Source organism: Schistosoma mansoni, chromosome W (assembly GCF_000237925.1).
Source record: "Schistosoma mansoni strain Puerto Rico chromosome W, complete genome".
Classification (NCBI taxonomy): domain Eukaryota; kingdom Metazoa; phylum Platyhelminthes; class Trematoda; order Strigeidida; family Schistosomatidae; genus Schistosoma; species Schistosoma mansoni.
This window is the reverse complement of record NC_031502.1, coordinates 13304518-13328972: the sequence shown is the minus strand read 5'-3', so window position 1 is coordinate 13328972 and position 24455 is coordinate 13304518. Positions and strand designations below refer to the sequence as shown.

General features: G+C 34.1%; 1 protein-coding gene across 1 annotated transcript; it reads right to left on the bottom strand.

Moving 5' to 3' along the window:
• Window positions 1-3399: 3399 nt before the first annotated feature.
• Smp_210950 (putative dna polymerase epsilon, catalytic subunit) lies at window positions 3400-24196 on the bottom strand (the record flags this gene model as incomplete). Its single annotated transcript, XM_018788618.1, has 12 exons — window positions 3400-3481; window positions 5195-5353; window positions 8354-8452; window positions 9166-9436; window positions 14091-14169; window positions 15359-15517; window positions 16230-16268; window positions 18520-18710; window positions 19991-20165; window positions 21358-21783; window positions 23201-23671; window positions 23870-24196. 12 exons carry the CDS (start codon window positions 24194-24196, stop codon window positions 3400-3402), a joined length of 2478 nt encoding a protein of 825 aa, XP_018654143.1.
• Window positions 24197-24455: the final 259 nt, after the last annotated feature.

Below are 24455 nucleotides of genomic sequence, written 5' to 3'. Positions count from 1 at the left end.
GAATAATCGTCCATTAATAGGTCCTGGGAATAACCTGTACTTATGTCTTCACCAGGATATAACAAATTACATGAGAGATATTTGCCACAGAACAAACATTTATCAAACTTGTTCTCATCCTAATGATTTGCATTGCAAATCCTTATTGAACTGTTATCTGCATAACCTTGAGTATGCATGGGGTTGTGGTAACAATGTAGTGGGATTCTTGATGACTTGACAATGCACCTCATGAAAGTTTCCCCCTTTGCAGCATTCTAAATTCGTACATTTTACGTCGACTAGTATTAGTTCCTTAAGTGTTGCATAAGGAAGTGAAATAGGCTTTTCTGTAAATGCCAAAGTTTTTATTAAGCTGTAGGCTTTTCTCCGAATAATGTGGGGAGATGAGCCGCGATATTAACATCCTCAACATCTTCCTTGGTCATTGTCTAGATTTCAAACCTTCCCATATAATCCTCAAAATTTGAATGTATGTCCAACTGTTCCATCATAGGCTCTATCGCGACGCCAATGTGAAAATTAGAAGTATTTAGATTATTGTACGAACTAGTTTTCCCGGATATAGCGTAATTTATACCAATAAGAATTAGGTGAGCACAAACGAATGTATTGTATTCGGAATTCGAAATCAGCCATAAATCCAGTACAAACGAATCATTAGTTCATACAAACACCACTTATCCTCAGACTAAACAATTTAGGGACGCCCTAATCACAAACTTTCTTATTGTCTATCGAAGTGATGATATAATAATTCTTTCAGTCTTAATGTGTGGTCTGTCTTTAAGTGGTGCCAACAGTTTCTCCTGTTGTTTTATCTATTCAAGTGACATTTATGTACTGTTATCAGAAACTTAATTTATCATTTTCTGTTCTCATGCAAAGCACCCTATCCGGTTTTTATTCATGATAACCCTTCTTCCTATCACAATCTAAATGTAAGTCCTCACGATAAGATAGGTAAAGATGATTGATGTAAACCTAATTTGAAAACAATGTGTCGTTATTTACATCTTTTTTAATTTCGATTAAACCTAACGGTTGTGATGACCAGCTGGAAAAAAGTTATTCAAGTGATTATGTAGAATTTTCTTGTTCAGTTGATACTGTTTAAGTGTTTGCTTGCCCATTCTTTACTCGCTCGTTAGCCGTTGTTACAAAACCAGGGTCTTAGCTTAACTTTTGATCGAATTTTAGTTGGTGCTTCAATCATCTTAATAATGACCAGTTCTCTAATGTAAAAGTCGAGTGCATAGTTTGTCGTGTATCTACCAATTCCATTTCATAATTGTGAAATTCTTTAAGCACTCAATCACGTATATATGAGCTAACAACCTATACGATTGATTTGTACTCATTCCTTATATTAGCTTGCTTTTTTACGTACATTTACATTATGTCGTTGTTGTTTTTGTTTACCACAGATTCCATGTACTTTTTAGATTTAAAGAAATAGACCATCCTGTCACCAGACAGTGGTGGTTTAAGCTAGGAAGTAATTGAATAATGTAGTTTCAACATGATGCTATGCGATTTAGGCAGGTAAGCCGTTTCCATCAACTCTGTAGTGGATTTATACTAGTAATTGGCTGCAAAAAAGTTTATTACACACACTGAAGTAGAGTAATGCGACGCTCCTATTCAAACACATCTGAGTTTCCTTTGCTCTATCGTAGCCACGACTAGAAGGCAATGGAACACAGTGGGTATATTGGCCCTTCTCTCGCACATGTGTAGAAGCGCCTAGCTTTTGTCAGCTTAGTTTCGACCTTTCTAAACTGACTCGGTCGTTAATAATGGATAATTGATTGTAGAACTTTGTAAACTATTTTTTTGAAAACCCATAATTTCATTACGTACATTACCTAAAAAATTGATTTTTAGCACTTGCAGATTTTCTCAATTGTAAGCTTTTCTGTGACTCATCGAGCCTTAATATATTTCCTACCGTTTACAAACTGTGGTCAAATACAAGTTTGTTACTTAGTTTGGCACCACATATACCCTGTTGATATACATATTGCAATTTATTATTCATACTGCGTTGTCATTTTGTACTTTGCGATCAAAACCACTTGAATTCTGAAACTTGAACAATAATCTCTTCAATGCTTAGACGGGTGAACTTTCAATCATTAAAGTATACAGTGACTGTTGGAGTAGAGGTGAATTCCTAACTGTTTGAAGAGTGGGTTCAAAGTGTTGCAAAAACCGTCAGTGTTTAAGGTCATTTGAAATCATTTACATGGTTCAGACAGGATAGGTTTACTAGGTCAGTTAAAACCCATCGGAAATGACCTGGACTAATTTCATTACCAATAATCAATGCAGTTAACGATACTATGTGTTTTTTCAGAGATTTATATACCTTAGCTATATTACTAAGAAGTAGAAAGCTCGTGTGTGGTTTTGCGCCTGGGATCGAGTTATTTCACGGAATTATTGGTCTCATTCGTGAATTCCTTTGATGTGATATCCCATATCCACAGAGGGCATCTGATCTGTTTGATCTGATGAGTAGGTTTAGACTGCTTACCCTCAAGAGCTTCTAACAATGAGAAATTTACGACAAACGTATTCATCCCGCTGAAGTAAAAAGTTAACACTGGGTGGTAATTGGTATATTGTAAACCACAACACTTCCACCACTTGAAGTTATATGGTAACAATATTCGATACATGATTCTCTCAATCCTCCAACAAACGTGTTTTTTATTGAGAAACAAATAGAGATTTAAGTCACCAATTTAGGCATCAAATTTAGCTCAAATTCTGTATCGCCTGTAAGCACACGGGATTAGGTATTTTTAGACTAATTAAATTATATAGACAATCCATCAGTTCACTAAATTTACAAATGCTGAGTAACAATATTCACTTAATTTGTTTATATTAACAGTTATCGACCAAATAAAAATGATAGAAAACAGTGATCAAAAATTAAAACTATTTATTCTCCATGAATATAAAAAAAATACGAGATATACCTGACAGATTTGAAACAATATTAAGTATAGTTTTATTAAAGTATAAAAAGAACATCAGTAACAGAATAAAACAAAATAGAAATTCATAAGAAGATAAGAAAACTATCTGATCTGCTTTTTCTACATATTTGTTCTTTACGTCAAAAATTAGGATTATAAGAATCGAGATGAGGACAAAAGACTACAGGTACTAGCACCCATTAACAGTAATCATAGGAATACTTTAAGGTGTACATAAGTAATTTCCAAAAAACTGATATGTGCATGTGAAAAAGGGCTTATTTATTTTTAAGTTGTGTTTTTATAATATCACAATGAGATAATTGTATTACGTAAGAAGCAGTACGTCAACCAATTGCACAAGTGAAAATTCGATCTCTATCAATAAGAAACCCAACTACTTTCCTCACTAGGTCTCTGTAAACACTTCTAAGCACATCATAATAGCGAAACCAATAAGGGCCATGACAGTTGATAGTCGGCCATGACCTCTGAAAAGAATACAGAAACATAGAATTAGGATAGATATGTAATCGTTATGCAAGTGATAGGTTGTTCCTTCACCAACTCTAAAAAAAGTTGTAAGAGTTACTGGATAAAGAAATGAATATAATGGTAACAGATTAGAGCATATAAAATTTTGCTGAAAAGACTACTTTACATCTCTTCCTAAATTTAAAATGAGAGCGACCGACAAATAAACGAGAAAACAGAACAAAAGAAGACAAGAAAGCAATGATAATACTAATATGTTACAGAAGTTAGGCAAAAAATATCACAGAACTTTCTGTAAACCAATGGAAAAAGATATCTATAAAATATTATAAAACGATTATATGAATATCTAACATGAGTTACAGATGGGGTATCAATAGTATGTATGAAGACACGTTTAAGTTCATATGACTCAGATTTAAAAAGACTTTATAGTTATATAAAACGCTCCCATACAGTTATGGTGAACAAATACTTGGTGAGGATAACCTATGTATTATCTAACGCAAAATAACATAATTCTTTGATAAAATGAAAAACCATACATTAAATACTTCATTTGCAAATTTTCCGTCAACTGTCCCTAACATTCTTCATGATTCTTTTACTTCTCAATTCCTTTCTGTTTTCTTCAGTTCAAATCTTCTTTCGACAGGCCATGAACTTTTGATCGGTGTTATATACTACTTAAATCTGTCGATATACGTAGCATGCAACACACGGTCACTCATTGTTTAACAACTGGTTAATAAAGAGTAATTCTGATCAACTCAAGTATTCCTAAATTAATGGAATAACAGACGAAATATAGCTAACCCAGATGACAATATTCTTATCTTATTTGTAGGATACATGAATTATAATACAGCAGGACACCACAAAGAGATACACAGATCAAACGATCATATTATGAAGAAGTAGAAAAAGAAAGGACTCCGTAATAAGTAAGGAAATGAACAAGAGTACTACTTCATGAGATATACAGTCCACTTAAAAAATACATCGGAAATAAGGTTTATTTCAGTCAATAGTGTTAATTCTGCTTTAATGAAGAATGTAGTAGAAACTAGATCAAAATTACCACTGACTTCTATTCTGAGCTATATTTAATGACGCCTCGAGCTACTAACTAGTACAATCTTTAAGACCATCAACCGGAAATTCGTGATAAATCAACAGATTTCCGTCCAATATGACTATCTTTCATATCACAATGACGCGTCACTAACTAACTCTGTACCTTTTCAAGGTTCTTTAAATTTCAAAACAAATACTTCTGTGTAATGAATCATCTTTATACACAATTAAGTTTTTAATGCGTGTTAAAAATACTTTGCCTTTCAGTTAGTAAACCTTACTTCCCTTGTTCAAACAACTTTATACGCTTTTAACGCCTTTTAAGTCAATAAGATCAATAAACCCTCGACTTTTCTAATGAATTTCGGCTTACCGAATGCGCACTGCTGAGGAGTCCCACAATAGGAAGAAACGGCCATCCAGTGCTTCCAGGTTTTCCACGGTGGTCTAGCTTCAATTGATTCACGATCTTAACTATTGAAATTACTATAATATCCATGAAACCCCTTCTGATACCGAATAACTGTTTAATAATTCCTAACTCGAAATATATAATATCTATCTTGTACATATTTAACTGAATAGATTTGCTCAAAGAGAAGTAAAGAGTCATAAAACGAACGACGAATTACCTGGACTGAGATTCAGGGATAATGTCATCAACTACAACGAATAACATAGCTCCTGCAGCAAAACCTAACGCATAAGGCTGCAGCCTTCGGAAGAAATGTACGGCCAGACAACCGATAAGCCCGGCAAATGGTTCTACAAGACCAGACAATTGTCCATACCTATTTAAGAAGTTATAAATAAAAGTCTTGAAAAGATTTAACAACGTTAGTACTCATGGGAAATAAGGACAATTGTTAAGTTTGGAAAAGATGTAGATAAAAGCTAAAATTGGAATAAGAAAGAGAAATTGAAAACGGCTTAAGCTTCAGTTTTTTTGCATTAAGGTGTACACGGCTACTGGATAACGGGAATGAGTAAGTTCACATACTTTTAGAAGTAGTCTGGAAAACTGAAACTCTCTTAGAAAGGACAAAAGTGAAGCTAATCATGACTAGTAAGCATAAGTGAATGTTCTGATTATTTTCTAACATTTAATATTTTTTATTGAACTTGATCAATACGAATTGATAAATATGCTAAATCTAATGAAAAAAATGGAGCAAGATACATCCAAGTAGACTCAAAAGTAGGATTCTGATTTACAATATCATAAATATTCACGATAACAAGTGATATCTATGCGTTGATTTAGTAATAGGCTCAGAACTCTGAAGGAAATAACTAAAGTTACATTTCATACGGGAGTCAAATCCTTAAAATAATATGTCTGTATTTTATGTAGAACAGAGTTTAACAACAATTCGAAAAAGATTCTACACTAGTGGATATTTGGATCACCTATAAGTACACCTGACTAGTGTTCTCTAAATAACAATGTGTACGTAAAATTGTCAATATTTCAGTAAGTAATTATGTAGCTTATAAGAAACGGAAAAGAAATAATTGATTATATTTACACATAGCTGAAATACGATGAAAATTTTTAATATAGTGAATAGCTAGTATGAATGTTCAAGGACAAATGTTCTAGATTAATTTTACGACTGAACAAAAGCGATACAACTGTACCGACGATTCTCCTGACAGACTGAAACGACTCAATACAAGGAGAATAGTGACGGAATTTGAAAATCTATTAAAAACAGAAAATAAACCAAAATTATGTCCTTGTACGGTTACCCCTTTACAGCTATCATGTAAAAATAGCTGACTGATTTATATATCTTTGGTCTTTCTTATACTTAGGCAAGTTGTTACACTATATTCGTTGTTAAGTATACGGGAGATACAGTATTATATTGTTTTATTTATTTAAACACAAGAAAAAAATGGTACAAAGAGGCACTAGAATATGTATGCACCACACAAATCATTGAATTCATGTATAGACTGGAATACTCCCGGGTCCTCAGACCCGACCAGATGATTTTCTTAAGGGGCTACTGTCCGAGACTTCGACTCGGAGGTTTAATCTACAAGACAGTGGGGTAACGTTGGGAGATGAGGTCCTATAATAACCAGTGACCAAGAACAGGTTCATCAACCATTGGTTGCCCTACGACCATGGGGCTCATTAGGGCACCATTGTTTTAGAAATAAGATTTTCCAACTGCCCTAATTGGATCCTCCGTATTATATTATATTTTCATGTATCCACCAGAAGATATATATGTAGGGAGAAATCTGAATATGTGATTTCTGTCTGAAAGAATAAAAATTGTAATTTCCTTGCAATATTTCAAATAATAACTTTTATGACAGAATCTTTAACAGTACAAAAGTCATGCAATTGCACAAGAATGTTTAGGTAAGTTTCATGTTTCAGACTTAAGTTGGCAGTTCGACAGTGATGTATTCTAACAATCTAAGTCGTAATTAATTACTTTGTGATTAGTGGTCAATTATAGTCTTTTTATATGAGGACGTGAATGAATGCGACTGTAATTTGATACATTTGTTTGGTTTAAAGAAATACAACCGGTAACCCGTTAAAGTATCTGTATAGTAGCGTAGATTTTCAAGCAGGGTGATAACGATATGAATAGCAAGGAAATAAATGACTGGCTCGAAAAACTAGCCGTGAGATCTCGACTAGTGTAAGGGACACTTAAATGACACAAAAAGACCTCCAAATAATCCTGTAAAATAGGAAAATTTACAGGTTAAATCAGTAGTAGCAATACGTGCTATTCTCAACAATCACCAAATTGATATATAAAATATCGAAATAATTCGGGAAGGTTTTTCCAACTTTAAAAAGAGAGGAACGTAGCCGAAGCGTTTTACATAATGCTACATCCCTCTGACCTCAGGAAGAAAGTAGGCCTGGATATTCATCCAACCCGGACTGTTAATCTGAACAACCACATTTCACCGTACTTATTCTCCACGCAATCTAAACAGACATACACACACCAAAATTTCAACCCCAACTTCATAGTACAAATGCATGCATTTTTCATATCCACATTCTGACGCACAAATTAATACAGTGACGAGTCATACAAGTTCACCTTGATCAAGAATAACTTGACATTGACATATTCAGACCTATTATGACTTTGATTGTACTAAAAATATTCTACATTATTTCCCTTGTACTATGAAAACTTCTGTTTATTTAATTCGGTTCTAGTGAGAAGCCATGACCAATGGAGTTCAATCCGCGTCGAGTGTGAGACAGTTATCCACCTCAGACAATGGATGAATGGTTGTGCAAGATCATGGATCGATTAAAGTTAAACATCAACACCGTTGGATGCCGACTAAGTGGTCTAGAAGTTAAAAAACCGAAGGTCCTGGGTCCGAGTTCCGCGTGCGGGATCGTGAATGTGTACTACTGAGAAGTCCAATACTGGGACGAAATGGACGTCCAGTACTTCCAGGTTTTCAGTGGTGGTTTAGCTCAGATCGATTCGTGAATCCAACTGTTAAAATACTACAATCTCCACAAATCTCCATACTGATTATTCAGTTGTTTGTTTACTCTGAAGAAGTGGCTTACATTAAGTCACGAAATGTCAGAAATACAATTTTTCTAGTCATTGTGATATATATATATATATATATATATATATATACATGCTGTTAATGCTCTTGAAATTAACTAAACATTTTCGGAAGCCTAGAAATGGCGAATGATTACGAATTTTAAAGATGAATGAAAATCTTCAAAACGCACAAACTAGATAAATAAAATAATACAAATGTGACTTTACCAGAAACTAATGAAAAATCCATATCCAGCTGAATATAATGGTAGACTGACAGCCAAACCTTCAGGAAAGTTTTGAATAGCAATACCGATCGCCAGATTACTAATGTAGAAAAAAACGGAAATGGAAATACTGGTTGCCGAACAGTTTACGTACTGATCATATAAAAAATTTAGCAAATGATGGTTAGTAATATGATCTTAAAGCAATTGTCTGATCATTAACCTAGAAAGCACCAATCTAAATCAAATAAAACATTATTTACTTGCTATGCGCGAAATGTTGATTTGCATTTGGAACAAATACAAAAACCAAATGAATTAATAACGGTAAATGGGAGAAAAATCTCTAGAAGAATTATCACAACTTTCGAATGATCTCTTTACTAGATAGGTTAATTGCAATTAAATGTTCATTCAAGAGGATCACAAATAGGTTTTACATTTACTATACTTTGCAGCAATATATGGAAACAAAATTGACAGAAAGCATATAATGTCAAAGATGTACTCGCTTTTGTTAGTTAGAAATATCCTTTCACCTTTTCGTTACTACTGAGTGAGCATAAGTAGTACAAGTTATAGTTATTTGATAAAAAAAACCGGGGTTTAGTTCCCTGAAAAATGACCGAGACCTTCGAGGTAATGGCAGTTAAATATACTAATATTCTACACACAATCCAATGGTACAACAAGACAAAACGGAGTTCAGTTCTTGAGCTGTGATTTGCAAACAGAGTACCAGTATTCGTTAGAAATCTAAACGTTATTTCATTTCATCACAAAGGTATTTAAAAATACGTGACGATCACTCACCATGCTTGAGAAAAAGTAGCTCTTGAATATTGTCCAAGTCCACCAAATGCAATACCAACAGCAAAACCTTCAGGTATATTATGTACTGTAATCGCTATGATTAACAACCATAAGCGACGAGTTATCACCATTTTCGGAAACTGATTTTTTTCTTTATCAACCTCTATCGATGAAGAAGATGGGTATGCTTGTACAGTGTTTTCAGAACGATGCCTGATGTTGGATTCCATACAATTATTTATCGGATATTTACGTTGTTTTACAGACATATCTACAGGTTATACCGATAAAAATAAAACAATTTTAGTAATAGCCTGTACGTCGCCAGAGCTATAAAGAGCATATGTAAGTTATAACACAGCAGGACACCACAAAGAGATACACAGATCAAACGATCATATTATGAAGAAGTAGAAAAAGAAAGGACTCTGTAATAAGTAAGGAAATGAACAAGAGTACTACTTCATGAGATATACAGTCCACTTAAAAAATACATCGGAAATAAGGTTTATTTCAGTCAATAGTGTTAATTCTGCTTTAATGAAGAATGTAGTAGAAACTAGATCAAAATTACCACTGACTTCTATTCTGAGCTATATTTAATGACGCCTCGAGCTACTAACTAGTACAATCTTTAAGACCATCAACCGGAAATTCGTGATAAATCAACAGATTTCCGTCCAATATGACTATCTTTCATATCACGATGGCGCGCCATTAAATGATTAACTAATTTCTTTTTCACTCAGTCAGAGTCAGCAATCGAAATGTGATGCCTTTGTGATGGTATTCGTGACCATTTCTCAAGCTTACGACAGCAGTATTTCAAAAACATGACGTCAGTTGACTTTTCATTACTGAATCCCGAACATACGCTTTCGGTCCTGAGGGTTACTGACATGGTGTCGCCATCAGACGTAAGCCACCTTTTAGAAATAATGATAGTCAGTTGCAGTGAGTCACAGAACATCTTAAACCTAAAGGCATCAGATTACACAAACACGAAGCAAATATGCTTTAGCGAAGAGATGTAAACCCTACATTTTACAAACAGAATGACAACGCATTGCTCAGAGACGGCCAAGATTGTTAATGTTCACGTGGGCCTTCATTATATGTAGATCGACTTTAATAATAACAGCACCATCAGTAATTTTACAACTATCCAGGTAAAATAATTTTTCGAATAATTCTAACGACTCGCCACAAAGAGTGAGTGTAGAAGTATACTTATGTCAGTTTGGTAAAGTACGCTGCACTTCAAAGTCCAAAATGTCATATCCCAGTGAAGATTAGATAATAGGTAACTTCTGAGAACTATTAATGGATTAATATCACATATACATACTTATTGTATAACTGTTCAGTAACTAGATTGTGTATATCTATATTTCTTTTATTAAAAGCTTTATTTTGACCTATAGACTATTATTATACGATTTACTGTTCTTAAGCTATGTCCAGTTTATTGATTACAATCTCCCACAATCACAGCAACTTTCTGGCTATATATATATATATATATATATATATATATACTGAATATTTATCAACTGAGATGGTTCGCACATGTATCACGTATGTTAAACCACTACCTACTTTGAAGAGCGGCGATGGATACTTAATGGTTTGGAAGAAAGCTGAGCACAGTCGAACAAAACGCGGGATCAGTCCTTAAAGTCATTGGTTGTTGGGATGAACCATGTGTTATGTGCAAATTATATGATTGCCGTAAGCGCAATTATCGTAATCACTCTCTAGAGACTGGATGACTAGGCTCGAAGTTATTTTCGTAGGTGTACCCATTCTATCTTGCCCTATAGCGTAAGTAGTTAAATTTCTTTAGGAAAATTATTTAGATTCCATAAATCCTAATTTTTTAACGGATCACATGTTATACGTCTATTTTTTTATTATCAACAATAATGTTATGCGGCCAGGGAAGTTAAGAAGTGACTGGCCGCCGAGCAAAGATAGACATCCACCTCTAGGAAGTATCAAAATATTGTATGATACTCTGAATTCGTCCTACTATTGATTTCCCTGGATTTAAAACAGTGAGTGGAGTCCTTGTAATTGTGTTAGTAGATTTCTATCAGTTTAATCTGATTCTCAATCGTGTCATCCGAGATTGTGTATCTTGTATCGAGCGCAGTGATCAAATGATCTAGTACCTACCTGCGTGTATCAAATTCGTATTTTCGGAAAACCGTATTACATCTCACTCTTGTTCTAGCACAGAGACAAAACTATAAACCAGTAGCAGTATCAGTGATAATAAGAAAGATCAGACACACAAAATGGTGTTAGAAGATTCCAGGGCTCAATATCTAAGGAAAAACAAAAGTGAATGCACCTACGCCATTGTGAACAACCCTGAACCTTGTCATTCAGTCTCTAAAGATTGGTTACGATAATCGCGTTTACCCCAATCATATAGTGTGCACATACCTACATGGTTCGTTCCAAAAATCAATGACTTTAAGGACTGATACTGAGTTTTATCCAAATGTGCCAAGCTTTATTTTAACCTACTCTTACAATAACTTTACAGTTCCGGGATTTGTTTTGATAATTTGAAATCACTGCATTTATGGGGTGTGATGACATGAACCGTTCGACATATGTGCCAGGTTTGATGTTGCGTATTACTGAATAAATAAATAAGAAGCATGATAACAACGAAAAAATAAATAAAATTTTAGTTTACGAAAATGGTATAAACTAACTAGGATACTAACAAAACATGATACTTGATCTCTAAGTGGACAACTGAGATTCTAGTATATAATATTCCCTATAAAAAAGCTTAATGTGAGGATATATGTAATGTGAATACGATCTCCAACGTCCACGTCAATTCGCACGAAACTGAGATTGTTGTCCTTCTTGAACAGGATTTCCGACTAGTAATTCTTGGTGAGAATAAGTAGGTGTTTGGTAAAAATCATCTGTTTCTTTAAGCCTATGTACATTATTATAGAGTATCGATTCACGAGTATTAGAGTGACGTGAAAAAACGAAAATGTGAAACTCGGGAAAATATTTTTGGGCTAGTTTATATATATTTATGTTTATTTACTAAACAATTGGTTTATGGTACTTTTTGTAACTAATATTGCAAGCCGTTTTGGTGGAATTTGTGTTATTTCCCTGAAGGGAATACCCGTTGACCACATTATCAATTGAAGACATGAAAAAAATGAAAATCATTCGGTGGAAAGTTTAGGCTTTGATTTCTAGTCCTGAGTGATCTGCTGAGGAGTCCCATACTAGGACGAAACAGTCGTCCAGTGCTTCCAGGTTTTCAATGGTGGTCGAACATTTATCGCCTCGTGATCTTAATCAGCTTTCACAACGCTATACTCATTTTTATCCCATGATTGTTTGAGAACTAAATTAACGGTCGCGCTGTTAAAAAATGAGTAGTTATTATTTTATAACGAATATGATTAATTTCCAGTCACATTTAACTTTTAGCCATTATATCTAATTAAAATCAAAGTTTGATTGAGTTTATCGAGAACAGAGAATTAAGTCGTGATACTAGCCTGCAGCTGAGTAACCATATGAAAATTAAAATATTGACGAATGGATATGTGGTCAAGTCGCAGATGGTCTAAATGTTTGACAGTTTCCACTAGGAATGCGAAACCGACAGATTTAAAAGTGTACATACATTATAAATATTTATGCTGATAGGAAGATAACAATTCAAAAATTATCAGATATTATGTTATACTTTTTACAGTTTCAGAAGGGAACGATTTACCACAATATACAAATAAACTTAACAAACAGTGGAATATGAGCATTACTCTCTAATAATAAAACTTTTATCAAATCAAAAACCATCATGGGAAATATTAAAGCATTTATAAGTATAAGTAGGAAATACCAGGATGTTTATTGAAATTCTGTTTGTTTTGTGTTCTATCTAGGTCTTGGATCAGTGTTGATGAGGAGTCTCAAACTAAGACGAAACAGCGGCCCAGTGCTACCTAGTTTTCAACTGATGTCCAACTTAAGTGGGTTCGTAATATGAGTAAACTATTGGAGTTCAACTAGCAAATATATTCAAAAAGATAAAAGTAATTATGAATGTGAGTCACCTTATGAAACCTGCATTAGTGGACGAAAAAGAAATACCAGACGTGAACAAGAAAACCTTCCAAACATTTAGTAACACCGTACATTACACTCACTTATTTGTATGTAATACGTGAAAGAGTACTGGTAGTAGTAATAAAGGTATATAAGTTCCGGAGAAATAATAAATATCACTGTAGTAGAAATAATTTAATATAACAAGATAGAAGCAGATGCCAAGCGTTAAACCACTAAGTTTGAAAAACGTAATCCCGAATAGTATAATTACCGACTCCAGTCACAATACCTAGTTTGCTATATAACAGAAGTTTATCTATATTCTGAAATATTTATGACTGTAAGGTATATAGTGGAGTATGAAAAGTTGTTTAATTTAGAAACAAAGTAACTGATATTCAAAATAAATTAATCGGAAAATGCGTTTATGGTGTTTTGAAGCCAACGGTCGAATTCCCAGATGCTGGTATTATATGAGTGACTCAAGATATTGGATACTAAATTCCGGGTATGTAATTTCGACAACACCTGAATTCACGTAGATGTGAGTTGTTAATTGAATTTTCTTTTTTTTTCTTCCCAGTTGACGCTTTAAATACTAAATTACACTATAATCTGTTTCAACTTCATCAGATATAATAAATGGTAAGTTGAAAATCGTGAGAATGAACAAATAAAACCAGAAATTTTGACTGACATCAACATGTCATCCGAAAATAGACTTCTCAACAGAACTGCTTCTCTATGACTTTTATGAGCAGAAAAAAACACGAGGCAGATATTTATACAAGATTTGGATAGAAATTATTATAACTTACCAGACACAATGCCAGAGCTTGGATTAGACACTGAATAATAAGAAGAATCATTAAGTGCCACTGGCACTGTTTCAAACCACTAAAAATCACCAGAAATATTATAGTCAGAATGAGAGATTTTAATACCGCTACTTATGATTATTATACTCCATAAATAAACACGATAAAACCAAAAACTTGTAGAATGCCTTTGACCATTTCTGATTTTCAGGATGACTTTTCGATTGTACACTGAGTGAATAAACATATTGCTTTAAGTGACACAGATAATCAATATGTGGGTTGTAAATACTTAAAATTTGGTACAAATTGTCCCAAACAAGTATATTTTATGCCGATATTAGTTCTGAATATTAGTCTTCGCTTAACAACTTTACGGAAATCAACAGCTCTTAGAACTGAGATCGGAAAGAGAGATCAAGCTCTTATTGTCTAAAAAGCTACATTTACCAATGTAATCGAAATGCATATGCAATAGGCTAGCGACAAATCATAGGTTTATTTAGTTCTGCTTGGAAGTCTATTCTTCTTTTACAAAGTTAGCAGCGGATTCTCATTGATCAGTTATTACCAAAAAAATACCAGGCATAAGTGCACATCGGGCTGAAGTTACCAAACCTCATTTCAACTAATTAACTGATTTCATGTCTTCTTTAGCTCACTAGTTTTATGCAAACCTACTTCTATGTCAGACGACATTAAATGGTGGTTAAGTAACAGCAAACATATCCTAACCTGATAATTGAACTTTCCGAATTAATTTAGTATTATATGCCTAATCTCGGGATTATTCACTCAATGGTTTCATTATGTACGAGCACTGCTTCAACGAAACCTAAATTCAAATACTTACAAATTACGTATTTTCTATTTTCATATATTATGTTTCGGACGAGTAAAGCAATACAGAGAAAATTATGGAGGGGTATATTCACTCACTGGTTGACAAATGGATACTTTCTCATACATGATAGGTGGTGCAATTTAGCAACATAGATGTAGGCTATTTTAATTTATGACGAGGTTTCATCAGATACCAGGCCAATAAAATTGACGAGGCTTCGAAGATAATGAAAGCGGTTGACACACTCCAATACTCAACTCCTTATACTCAAACTAGGCGTTGATGTAGACTAGTGGATGTAATATTTGCTACTCTGAAGGCCTATTCAACAACGTATGTATTACTAAGCGTTAACACACCTTTTCATAATACATCATGTTAAATTGCTGAAAAGTATTAATAAGGGAATAAAATAAAAATTTACCTGGGCAGGTAAAAAAGTATCCACTAATCCAACAAATGCTGCACCGATGAACAATCCACATATTACAGGGAAGACACAATATGCACCTAGACCTAAGTCAATTTTAGCCATCTCCAATGCTGGTTCTAACAGGGACCAGAATGATGCAGCTAACATAATCTATTGATGCAAAATTAAAACAATACATGCAACTATACAGTCAACCTTAAGGTAGTAAAGCTTAATTGTCTTGACCAGGGCAATGTTCTACAATACATCTGTGGAGAATTGATTAAAAGATTTCAAAAACAACCCCGATAATTTTATTAAACACGACTTGTAAAATTGAATACTTATGCACAGATAAAAAAGCTAATGCATGCAGCTGGAAAGTCGGAACGAATAAGCATTAAAGCAGTCTGACCAACCTTTAGCATCTTTTCTAGGATTCCATAACAAAATTAATTGGATATCTATCACTATGTGTAAAATCCATAACGATGAGATGAAAAGGGAAAGAAACTGAACAAAAAAACTTCAACCGATTTGTTTCCGGATAGCATCAAGATATTGGAACTTTGATTCTTTGGAATAGAGGGGTGGTGCATTTTAGAATTTGACAATCGTATGAAATAACGTATATACAACCAAGGAGAGAAGAATTTGGAAATGATTTGGTTTACCAAGTGGTTATTTGTTCCAGCAACGGGATACACCGTAATTCTGATCAAATTCATGCGTGCCAACTAGATTTAACTTTAAGAAACTCCTTTCTTATTGTACGAACATTACTATAGTTGAACAGTTTAAGGTGATACAAAAGTATGACTTCTTCCACATTGTTAAAATTTAACAGATTAGGGATGATAACGTGAAAAATAGTAAGACTTACTCCAGAGGAAAAACCCAAACTGCCATCAAGAATCTGATTCTAAACACAACAAATTAAAGGTAAGAAAGAATAGAGACGGCAAACAGCGAAATCAGTTATGATAAATTTTAATTATACTATCAAAAGTAGAAGAAATTTTGTCTCTATTTTTACTCAAATTATAGTCAGTTTTATATAATATTTATCTCATCTCAATCTCCTGGAGTTGAACTTTTACCGGGAGACTCACTTGTTGACTTAGAATACGCCGACGACATAATTTTATTTGATAAAGACGCTGACAAAATGCTGAGTCTTCTGACCACTCTAAGCAACTATGCAGGCATGTTTGGGATGCGATTATCTCCCTCGAAATGCAAAATGTTACCACAGGATTGTGTTGCATCGACACCTGAACTAATGATAGGGAGTGAAGTAGTTGAGCGTGTTGACTGCTTCACTTATCTTGGGAGTCTCATCAGCCCTTGTGGTCTGGTATGTGACGAAATCTCAGCACGCATACAGAAGGCTCGTCTAGCTTTCGCCAACTTGCGTCATTTAAGGCATAGGCGAGATATCCGTCTATCAACAAAAGGACGGGTTTACTGTGTAGCAGTTCGTTCTGTCCTACTTTATGGCTGTCAAACATGGCCGATAAGAGTAGAGGATATTCATAGGCTACTAGTGTTCGATCATCGGTGTCTTCAAAGCATTGCTCGTATATCCTGGGACCACCGGGTAAGTAATGCAGATGTTAGGAAACGGGTACTAGGTAAGGATGGCGAATCGATTGATGAAGTAGTGAAACTTCATCAGTTGAGGTGGATGGGACACGTGTTACGTATGCCCAACCACCGACTGCCCCAACGCGCAATGTTTTATGGTGTAGGAGTAGGTTGGAAGAAAGCTAGGGGCGGACAGACCAAAACGTGGCATAAATTCATGAAGCCACTGACAAGTGGACTGGGCCATGTTGGTAGGTGTAGACTACCTGGTTGGGAGTCGCGAGATGATAGCAACCGATGGTTACAGACCTTGAATGACATGGCTCAAAATCGTTTGCAATGGCGAAGGTGCATCCACCCTTTGTGTTCTACCAAATTCTAATCTTCTGAATTCCTCATGTCCGTATCCTTTTTCTCTTTCCACATTTATTTCACTGGATTATACTCCTTCAATAACATCTTCAAACCCTAATCTTTCACATAATGCTTATACTGTTACTACTTCTACCACTATGGGATTTGAATCGACAACTTTATCTCTGTGCTAATGTGGTATGGCAACTCGAATTGATGTACGTATGTACGAAGTTCTACGTTGTGACTGACCGATTGATAACATCTATCTGTCTTTATTTATATATATATATATATATATATATATATATATATATATGCAAAGACATATATTGTAGCAATTCAAGACACTAGAGAGAGGAACTTAACAAGATGAAAATTGAAGTTTAAACGACAACGACAGTAGTAGTCTATATTTAAAATACAAGGTATATGGCTTCGAAAAGAAGTAAATAGAAACTTAAAGATGAATATCCACTCCACTGTAAATAATTCCAATCAGTTACCGGAAGCTTCCAACATAGATGACCATCATCTCACTGATCTAAAACAGAAGGATTGTATCTCCCAATACGGGTAGATCCATCATTCAATGAGTTCATTGATTGACCATATATCTTAGTTTGGTCATATAATTAACAATTCCCCAATATAATCTTATGCTAGCCAGTGCAGGTCATAGTGGGTTGTATAGTCGCGAATATTTTTTACTTAGTAAGGACGAGAACAGCATACAGCACAAGTCTTTGGAACAGTAGTAGGAGAAAATCCGGTTAGATTACACATGTATTGAAGCATCATAATACAGCTTGAACATAGGGCAAAACAAAATCATCTACATATAATAAGACATATGGGACCGAAGTGAGTGGATGAATTATGGATATCCTAAAAATTGGTTATCCAAACAAACAAAATTGTGATTCTCCAAAAAAGTCTAATAAAACAGTAAAAATCTGGATAGTGACCAAAAGCCTTAGTTGCGAAATCTAGGAATTTGTTGTAAAAACGTTTGAGATAAAAAGAAATCGATACACAGTCACCAGGTAAACAAAATTTCAAAACTAATTGCAAAAATATGCTTTTAAAAAAAGTAGTATTAAGGATGTTAAAATTAATCAAGTTTCCTGAAAAGAAAATTATGCACCTTCGCAAATGAAATTTCCTAGATCTTTAGATTCTTCCACAATTGTTTTTATCAGAATACACAACCACATAAAATAAAAACACACCTTTAGACTCGATGAGGAATTAGAAATGATGAAACAAAATACAGAGCCTATTGCAGTTACAAACCACGTTAACCCAGTACCCAGCAGAGTTTGCATAAACGGTGAAGCATCCTCAATCATTATTACCAAAAAACAATCGTAAATTTGAGTAGAACCACTAGGAATGGTACATATATATGTCACGCAACAATCTAAAACCAGAATAAATAAACAGAAAAACAAACAAGATTAAACATCTCATACTGTTAAAAAGAACTACCACCTAATGGTCTGTTTTTCTTTTATTTAAGAGCTCCTTTCAGCTCTAGTAAATAAGCTGGACAGGAGGGGATTTATTCAATGAGTTATTGAAGATAGCATACGTAAACCGTGAATGCCAGTTTTGCGGCCAATCTAGTTTCTCTTCGAACAATCCTTATGATAGATTTATGCCTTCCAACTAAAAAGTGATTAGTTCATTCTGCTCATGAACATGTGCGAGTTGTGAACTTATGAACAACGAAATTACAGAACTTCTAACGGTTAAGTTTTTTTTAACCAACATACTCCAACAAATAATGATTACTGGTTGGTGATTTGTAAAAGCATTGTGTGTTAGCTACGAAAACCAATGATAGTTTTAAAGATAAAAAATCCAAAAAATATAATTATAAATAAGTTTTATATGGAATCAACGATACATAACACTGAGAATTGTTCTGTAATGATTGGTGGTGAAGCATATATATATATATATATATATATATATATATATATGTTTATCTAGAGGATCCAACACAATGGACAGGAATGTTGAGACCAAACTTCAGGTTGCGTTTAGCAGCATATTTAAAGTCGTTACTTGAAATCAATGGTTAACATAATGAGACAGTCATCATATGTGGCAACCGAAGATCAGGTTATATCTTGATATGATTAAAACAGAAAACGTGGTATAATAGGTATCAAATTAATACCCTAAGGGTTAGGCGACCGTTGTGAAACCTGATAGTTTTCGGTTCGATCCTTGGTGAGATCATGTGTGGACTTTTCAAAAGTTCGATTTAGTTTTTAATGGCATCCCATGTACTTTCAATATGTAACGAAATGTTTATACTTCTTCAACAATCAAATATTCATTCCATATCAAAACCTCAAGCATCACGCAAGCACATTTATCTTAAGCAACAAATACACAGTGAAAGACACAATATTAAAGAAAATTTTCCAGTGTTTACAAAGAATTTCTTTGTTGAAAGACAAGAACACTAAGAAAAATAGGGTACTTATTTTATTTGAAAAAGATAGACAAAATATTGAATTTTCAAGTAATCCTCAATATAAAAGTGGAAACCAATACAAAATATTCTTTTAGCAAAAATAGTGTTATAAAATGCATTATATATCGGTTCATATGAAAAACATTAAGAATCTGTCTATTGTTGTAAGCCCTGGATAAGCCAATAAGCGATTTGTTCTAAGTATTCAAAACCGAAATGTACACCGATATGACGATAAACATCTAAACGACGATAAACTGCATGCCCAGTTGGAACAGTTAGTGTCAGCTTCGTAGAACAATCAGCACATTGAGCAACTGACCCACCATTTGCAATCAGCAACTCCTGTATCCCACCACCTACAGTACATTTAGGACACTGGAGATCCTATCAAAGAAAATAAGTGCAGTAAAATAAATCTAATGCAGACATGCGCATTTAATCAGTCAGTTATTGTAGAAAATTTTCAAATAACATACGATCAAATTTGGAATCGTTTTCTTCAGAAGCTGGCATCAATAGAAAAACCATCAGGGACTACAAGTCTAGTTGCATTGAAATACCAAGTACCAGTAGATTACTTGATAACAAAACTATGTACACATGGTTATTCAATATAATTATCAAAATATATTAAAAAGGAGAAAATATGGTTATGATAGCACACAATTTTGATCAACATTAAAGGAGCTAAAAATTACCCCAATTCACATTAGGCTGCAAACAAAATGTGAAGGAATAATTTGTGGTACAATATCAAGAAAACAAATTATTCATTGATTTATTGACGAAACCTTGCTTAAAACGTTTAGATGCCCTGATAGATCTGATACGGCGACGAAAGTGAAAACTAATCAGAAAGCCACAATTAGTGAAAACTAGACGAGAAGTGAAGTCACATAAATATTAACATGACCGTGAACGAAAAACATTTTCACTTTATGTCAAAACTAAAAGTGATGTAATAATTATCTAACGATCAAGACGACAATTTATGCATATAGCACGATAGGATGATAAAAAATCCGAATAACCAGTGATTTACAGCAAAGAAAAATTACTTCAGTGATGAAAAACATAATGATAACAAACTATTTCAATAATATGCTCCATGAAAGTGCACATCATGAGTGTTCTTCAAAATAAAAGACATTGGAGCGAATAATGAAACTTATGCAAAAAGAGACTGAATAGTGAAAAAAGTGGGTACCTTCAATGCAACATAGAGCGGGTAAAGCAGAAAGTGTAATGAGACCTACTGTATGTTGAAATAGCGATTGGATAGAAACTTCTTAGCTATCAAACTATGAGGTCTCTTGTGTATTTGTATATATGACTGAGATTTCTTTGTACAATACAAACTGAATTTGAAAATTAAGCAATTCAGTGCACCAAGGTTATAAAGTTGTCTTTTCAGAAGATTGGAACTTTTAGGTATAACTAACACTAGATTAACAACACGTTTAGAAAACCACAGCAACTGAGTTAATTTATTATACCCGAAATATGCGATACAATTAATAGAATATAAGTGCAATAGCAGATATTGAATAGGAGACATGAAGTGGATTTAACAAACCTGTAAACAATGTTGAAGTGAGAATTGTTCAAGCTGTTGAACAAGAGCTTCTTCCAGCTTATCACGTGGATAAACTGTACGACAATGTGGACATACCCAAGCCCAACAACCTGATTGTCTAGTTTCAGCATGCATTGAATCCATAGATGCCATTATCCAAACGACATGTATATCACGACAAACATCTATGTCCCGTGTAAAATTACACGTTGGGCAAGCAACCTCTGGGAGATAAATTAGTAGAGAACGAATTGCAGTTGTTTCAAAAGTATATTTATTTGGATCTTGGTTCAACGGACAATCCCTTATCATATGGGGGGAAATCCAAATGGCCTCAGGTGAAAATTCTCCAACATTTATTAAACGAAGTAAATCATGTCTAATGCTTTCAATGTGTAACTTCGCGGATGGCTCTAAACTCAAAACCTTTTAAAAATTAGGGAAAAGTTATGAAAACAGAAAAATAAATGCCAAACAAAGAAATTCGACTTCGCAATTTACAGTTCCTTAAAACGAAAAACGAAAAAACTAGAACTACGTAATAATGACATACAAAGACTAGGATGTTTTTGATTCTTGAGAAAATTTGTTAACGAACGTAAACCAGTGGCGTATGGCTTCTAGGACGTAGCCTGTGAAAACACTTAATATGAAAAGCAACAAATCAAACTATTACATTCTCTTAAGACTATTTTGTGTTGAGGATGACCGTCGGAAATACATCATTCTTGAAGATTGTTTATTAATTACGATAGACCAAACCTGCAGCTGCTTGTAAAGATCGCCCACTTTAACATAACCGATGGTTTGAAACTACTATTCACATAGAATTTCCAGCTGAATCGAATCGACAACTTGAATATATAGATACATTGGACAGATTATCTAATAATATGTGGTCAAATGAGTTAAAAATATCAAACTTTATCTTTTTGTCCAAACAAAGTAGAGAGGTTTAACAAATTCTTCATTACGAAAAAAGGAAAGCTTGCATGATAACCAAAAATATTAGTAAAAAAAGAAGATGCAAAAATAGATAATCAGTGTCTGATAAAAACTGTTTTACGAACGAACTGATTTCTAAGTGTTATATTTCGTAGGTTGAACGCTTTATTCGGATCCTAGCTATTCGGATAACCCCAGGCTAGCACTACTCAGCGACTTGAAGACCAGAGAGAAGACACGAGTAACAGAGAAAACGCTTTACTATAAGGTTCAATTATGTACAGAAAAACAGGGGTTTTATAGTAACTAAAAGACCTTGAGACCCCATAGTAACAGTATGTTAACAGCCAATCAGGACCTTGTTATTTTAGTAGCATAGCTTCTAACTAATTGCTGATTGGTTGGGCTCTTTATGAGCCTCTCTGGAGGCTCTGATAGAGTTTATTGTAAGCCGACCTAACACTAAGACTTAGTCTATACACTTTTGAAGGCTCGAATGATTCAATCCTGACCGCCGATACATCACAGACAGAACTGATAACAGAGTTCAATAGAATCAATGACGCGTTTTAGAAGAACGATCAATGATTCTTTAGAATAACTAAACTTTTCTATTTCGATTACAAACGAGGTCACAGTTCTTTGTTATTTGGATAGTTCGAAAATAAAACGAAAACGCTTTTTAATACTCCGATATCAAAATCTACTTGGTGAAAAACAAGTGATGAAAGATACTTAAATTTACCCTAATTTCAATAGTTATGATGTAGGAAGTTATATATCTGGGACCAGTTAAAAGCAATGTAGCAACACCTTGAACTTATTAAAGAATAACTATATATATATATATATATATATATATATATATATATATATATATATATTGAGAGCAACATACCTCACACAATGATTTAATGAAATCAAGAAGCGGAGTGAAATTCAGAGTATAAATAGCCTGATGTGCAGGTAAAAGGGGTAGAACTAAGTTCGGATTCGAATTTTTGTTGTTGTTGGCAACATCGAACTCTATGTGTGAACCGACTGATTTTTCCGCAAGGTAAGCACTGACAAGGTCGTTATTTCTACATATGTTTGAACCATTATTTAATTGACAGGTCCTATTATTATCAATTGATGGGTCAGTTTTCCTCATTAACTCTGGATCAATCCAAGCAGCTTTACGTTGTAGGCGAATAATTAGATTGTATAACTCTGGGGCCAATTGATCTCTAAATAAACGTTCTTCATATTCCCTAACTCCAGGAGAGACAGTAGCGTCTGACTTGTATGGTGTTGTTTCAGCTTCATGTACACAGTTAGGATCTTTATTCACATCAACATCGAATTCAAGAGATCCGTGTGGTTCATTCTAAAAAAAAAGTATAGAACTGTTTATCATGACTCTTAAAGGGAAACTAACGAAACACCAAGTGAGCGCCAAGGCAAACAATCGTTGATTAGAAAAATGGGTGTCCTTCATAAGAATTCGGAAAGTTGACATCTCACACCCTTTTTATAAGAGATTGCAAACTGAAATATTATAAAAATCATGGGAAAAATGACTTACCAAAGAACATTTAATAGATTCGATCAAACGTCGATGTTCATTTCGAACTGCATTGTAAATAGCCAAAAGATATCCTGCTAGAAGACTTTGAAATTTACTTCTTAAACCACGTGTCTCAGGTAAATAACGTGCTAAATGCCAATGCATATCAAGTTCAGGATCGGGAAGATTAGGTTGTTGTTCCTCTATATTATTTTCCTTATCTTCAGTATGAAGATGAGACTGATGTTGAATGGTTAACACTTTACCCCATTCAACATCTTTACCATCGACCAGATTTTCCACAGAGGCCTGGAACGATGAATAAAGAGATGGTAGAAAATCCATTCAACCAATAAATTAGTGAACAAGGTAGTTTACGGATTACCATTGGGCAGATCGGTTGGAAAAACCATAGGTGTACAATGAAACTATAGACACAACAAAATTATTGGAAGTTTGATAAAGCACGTCAAAAACATCTCAACTTCTGATTTTAACGGAGAAGAGAAAGAGTCTTGATAAACTTTAAAAGATTGTTGAAATAGGTGTAATGCAAAACAAAATTCGATTTCCACTTATTGAGATAGTGAATGTTTCAAGTATA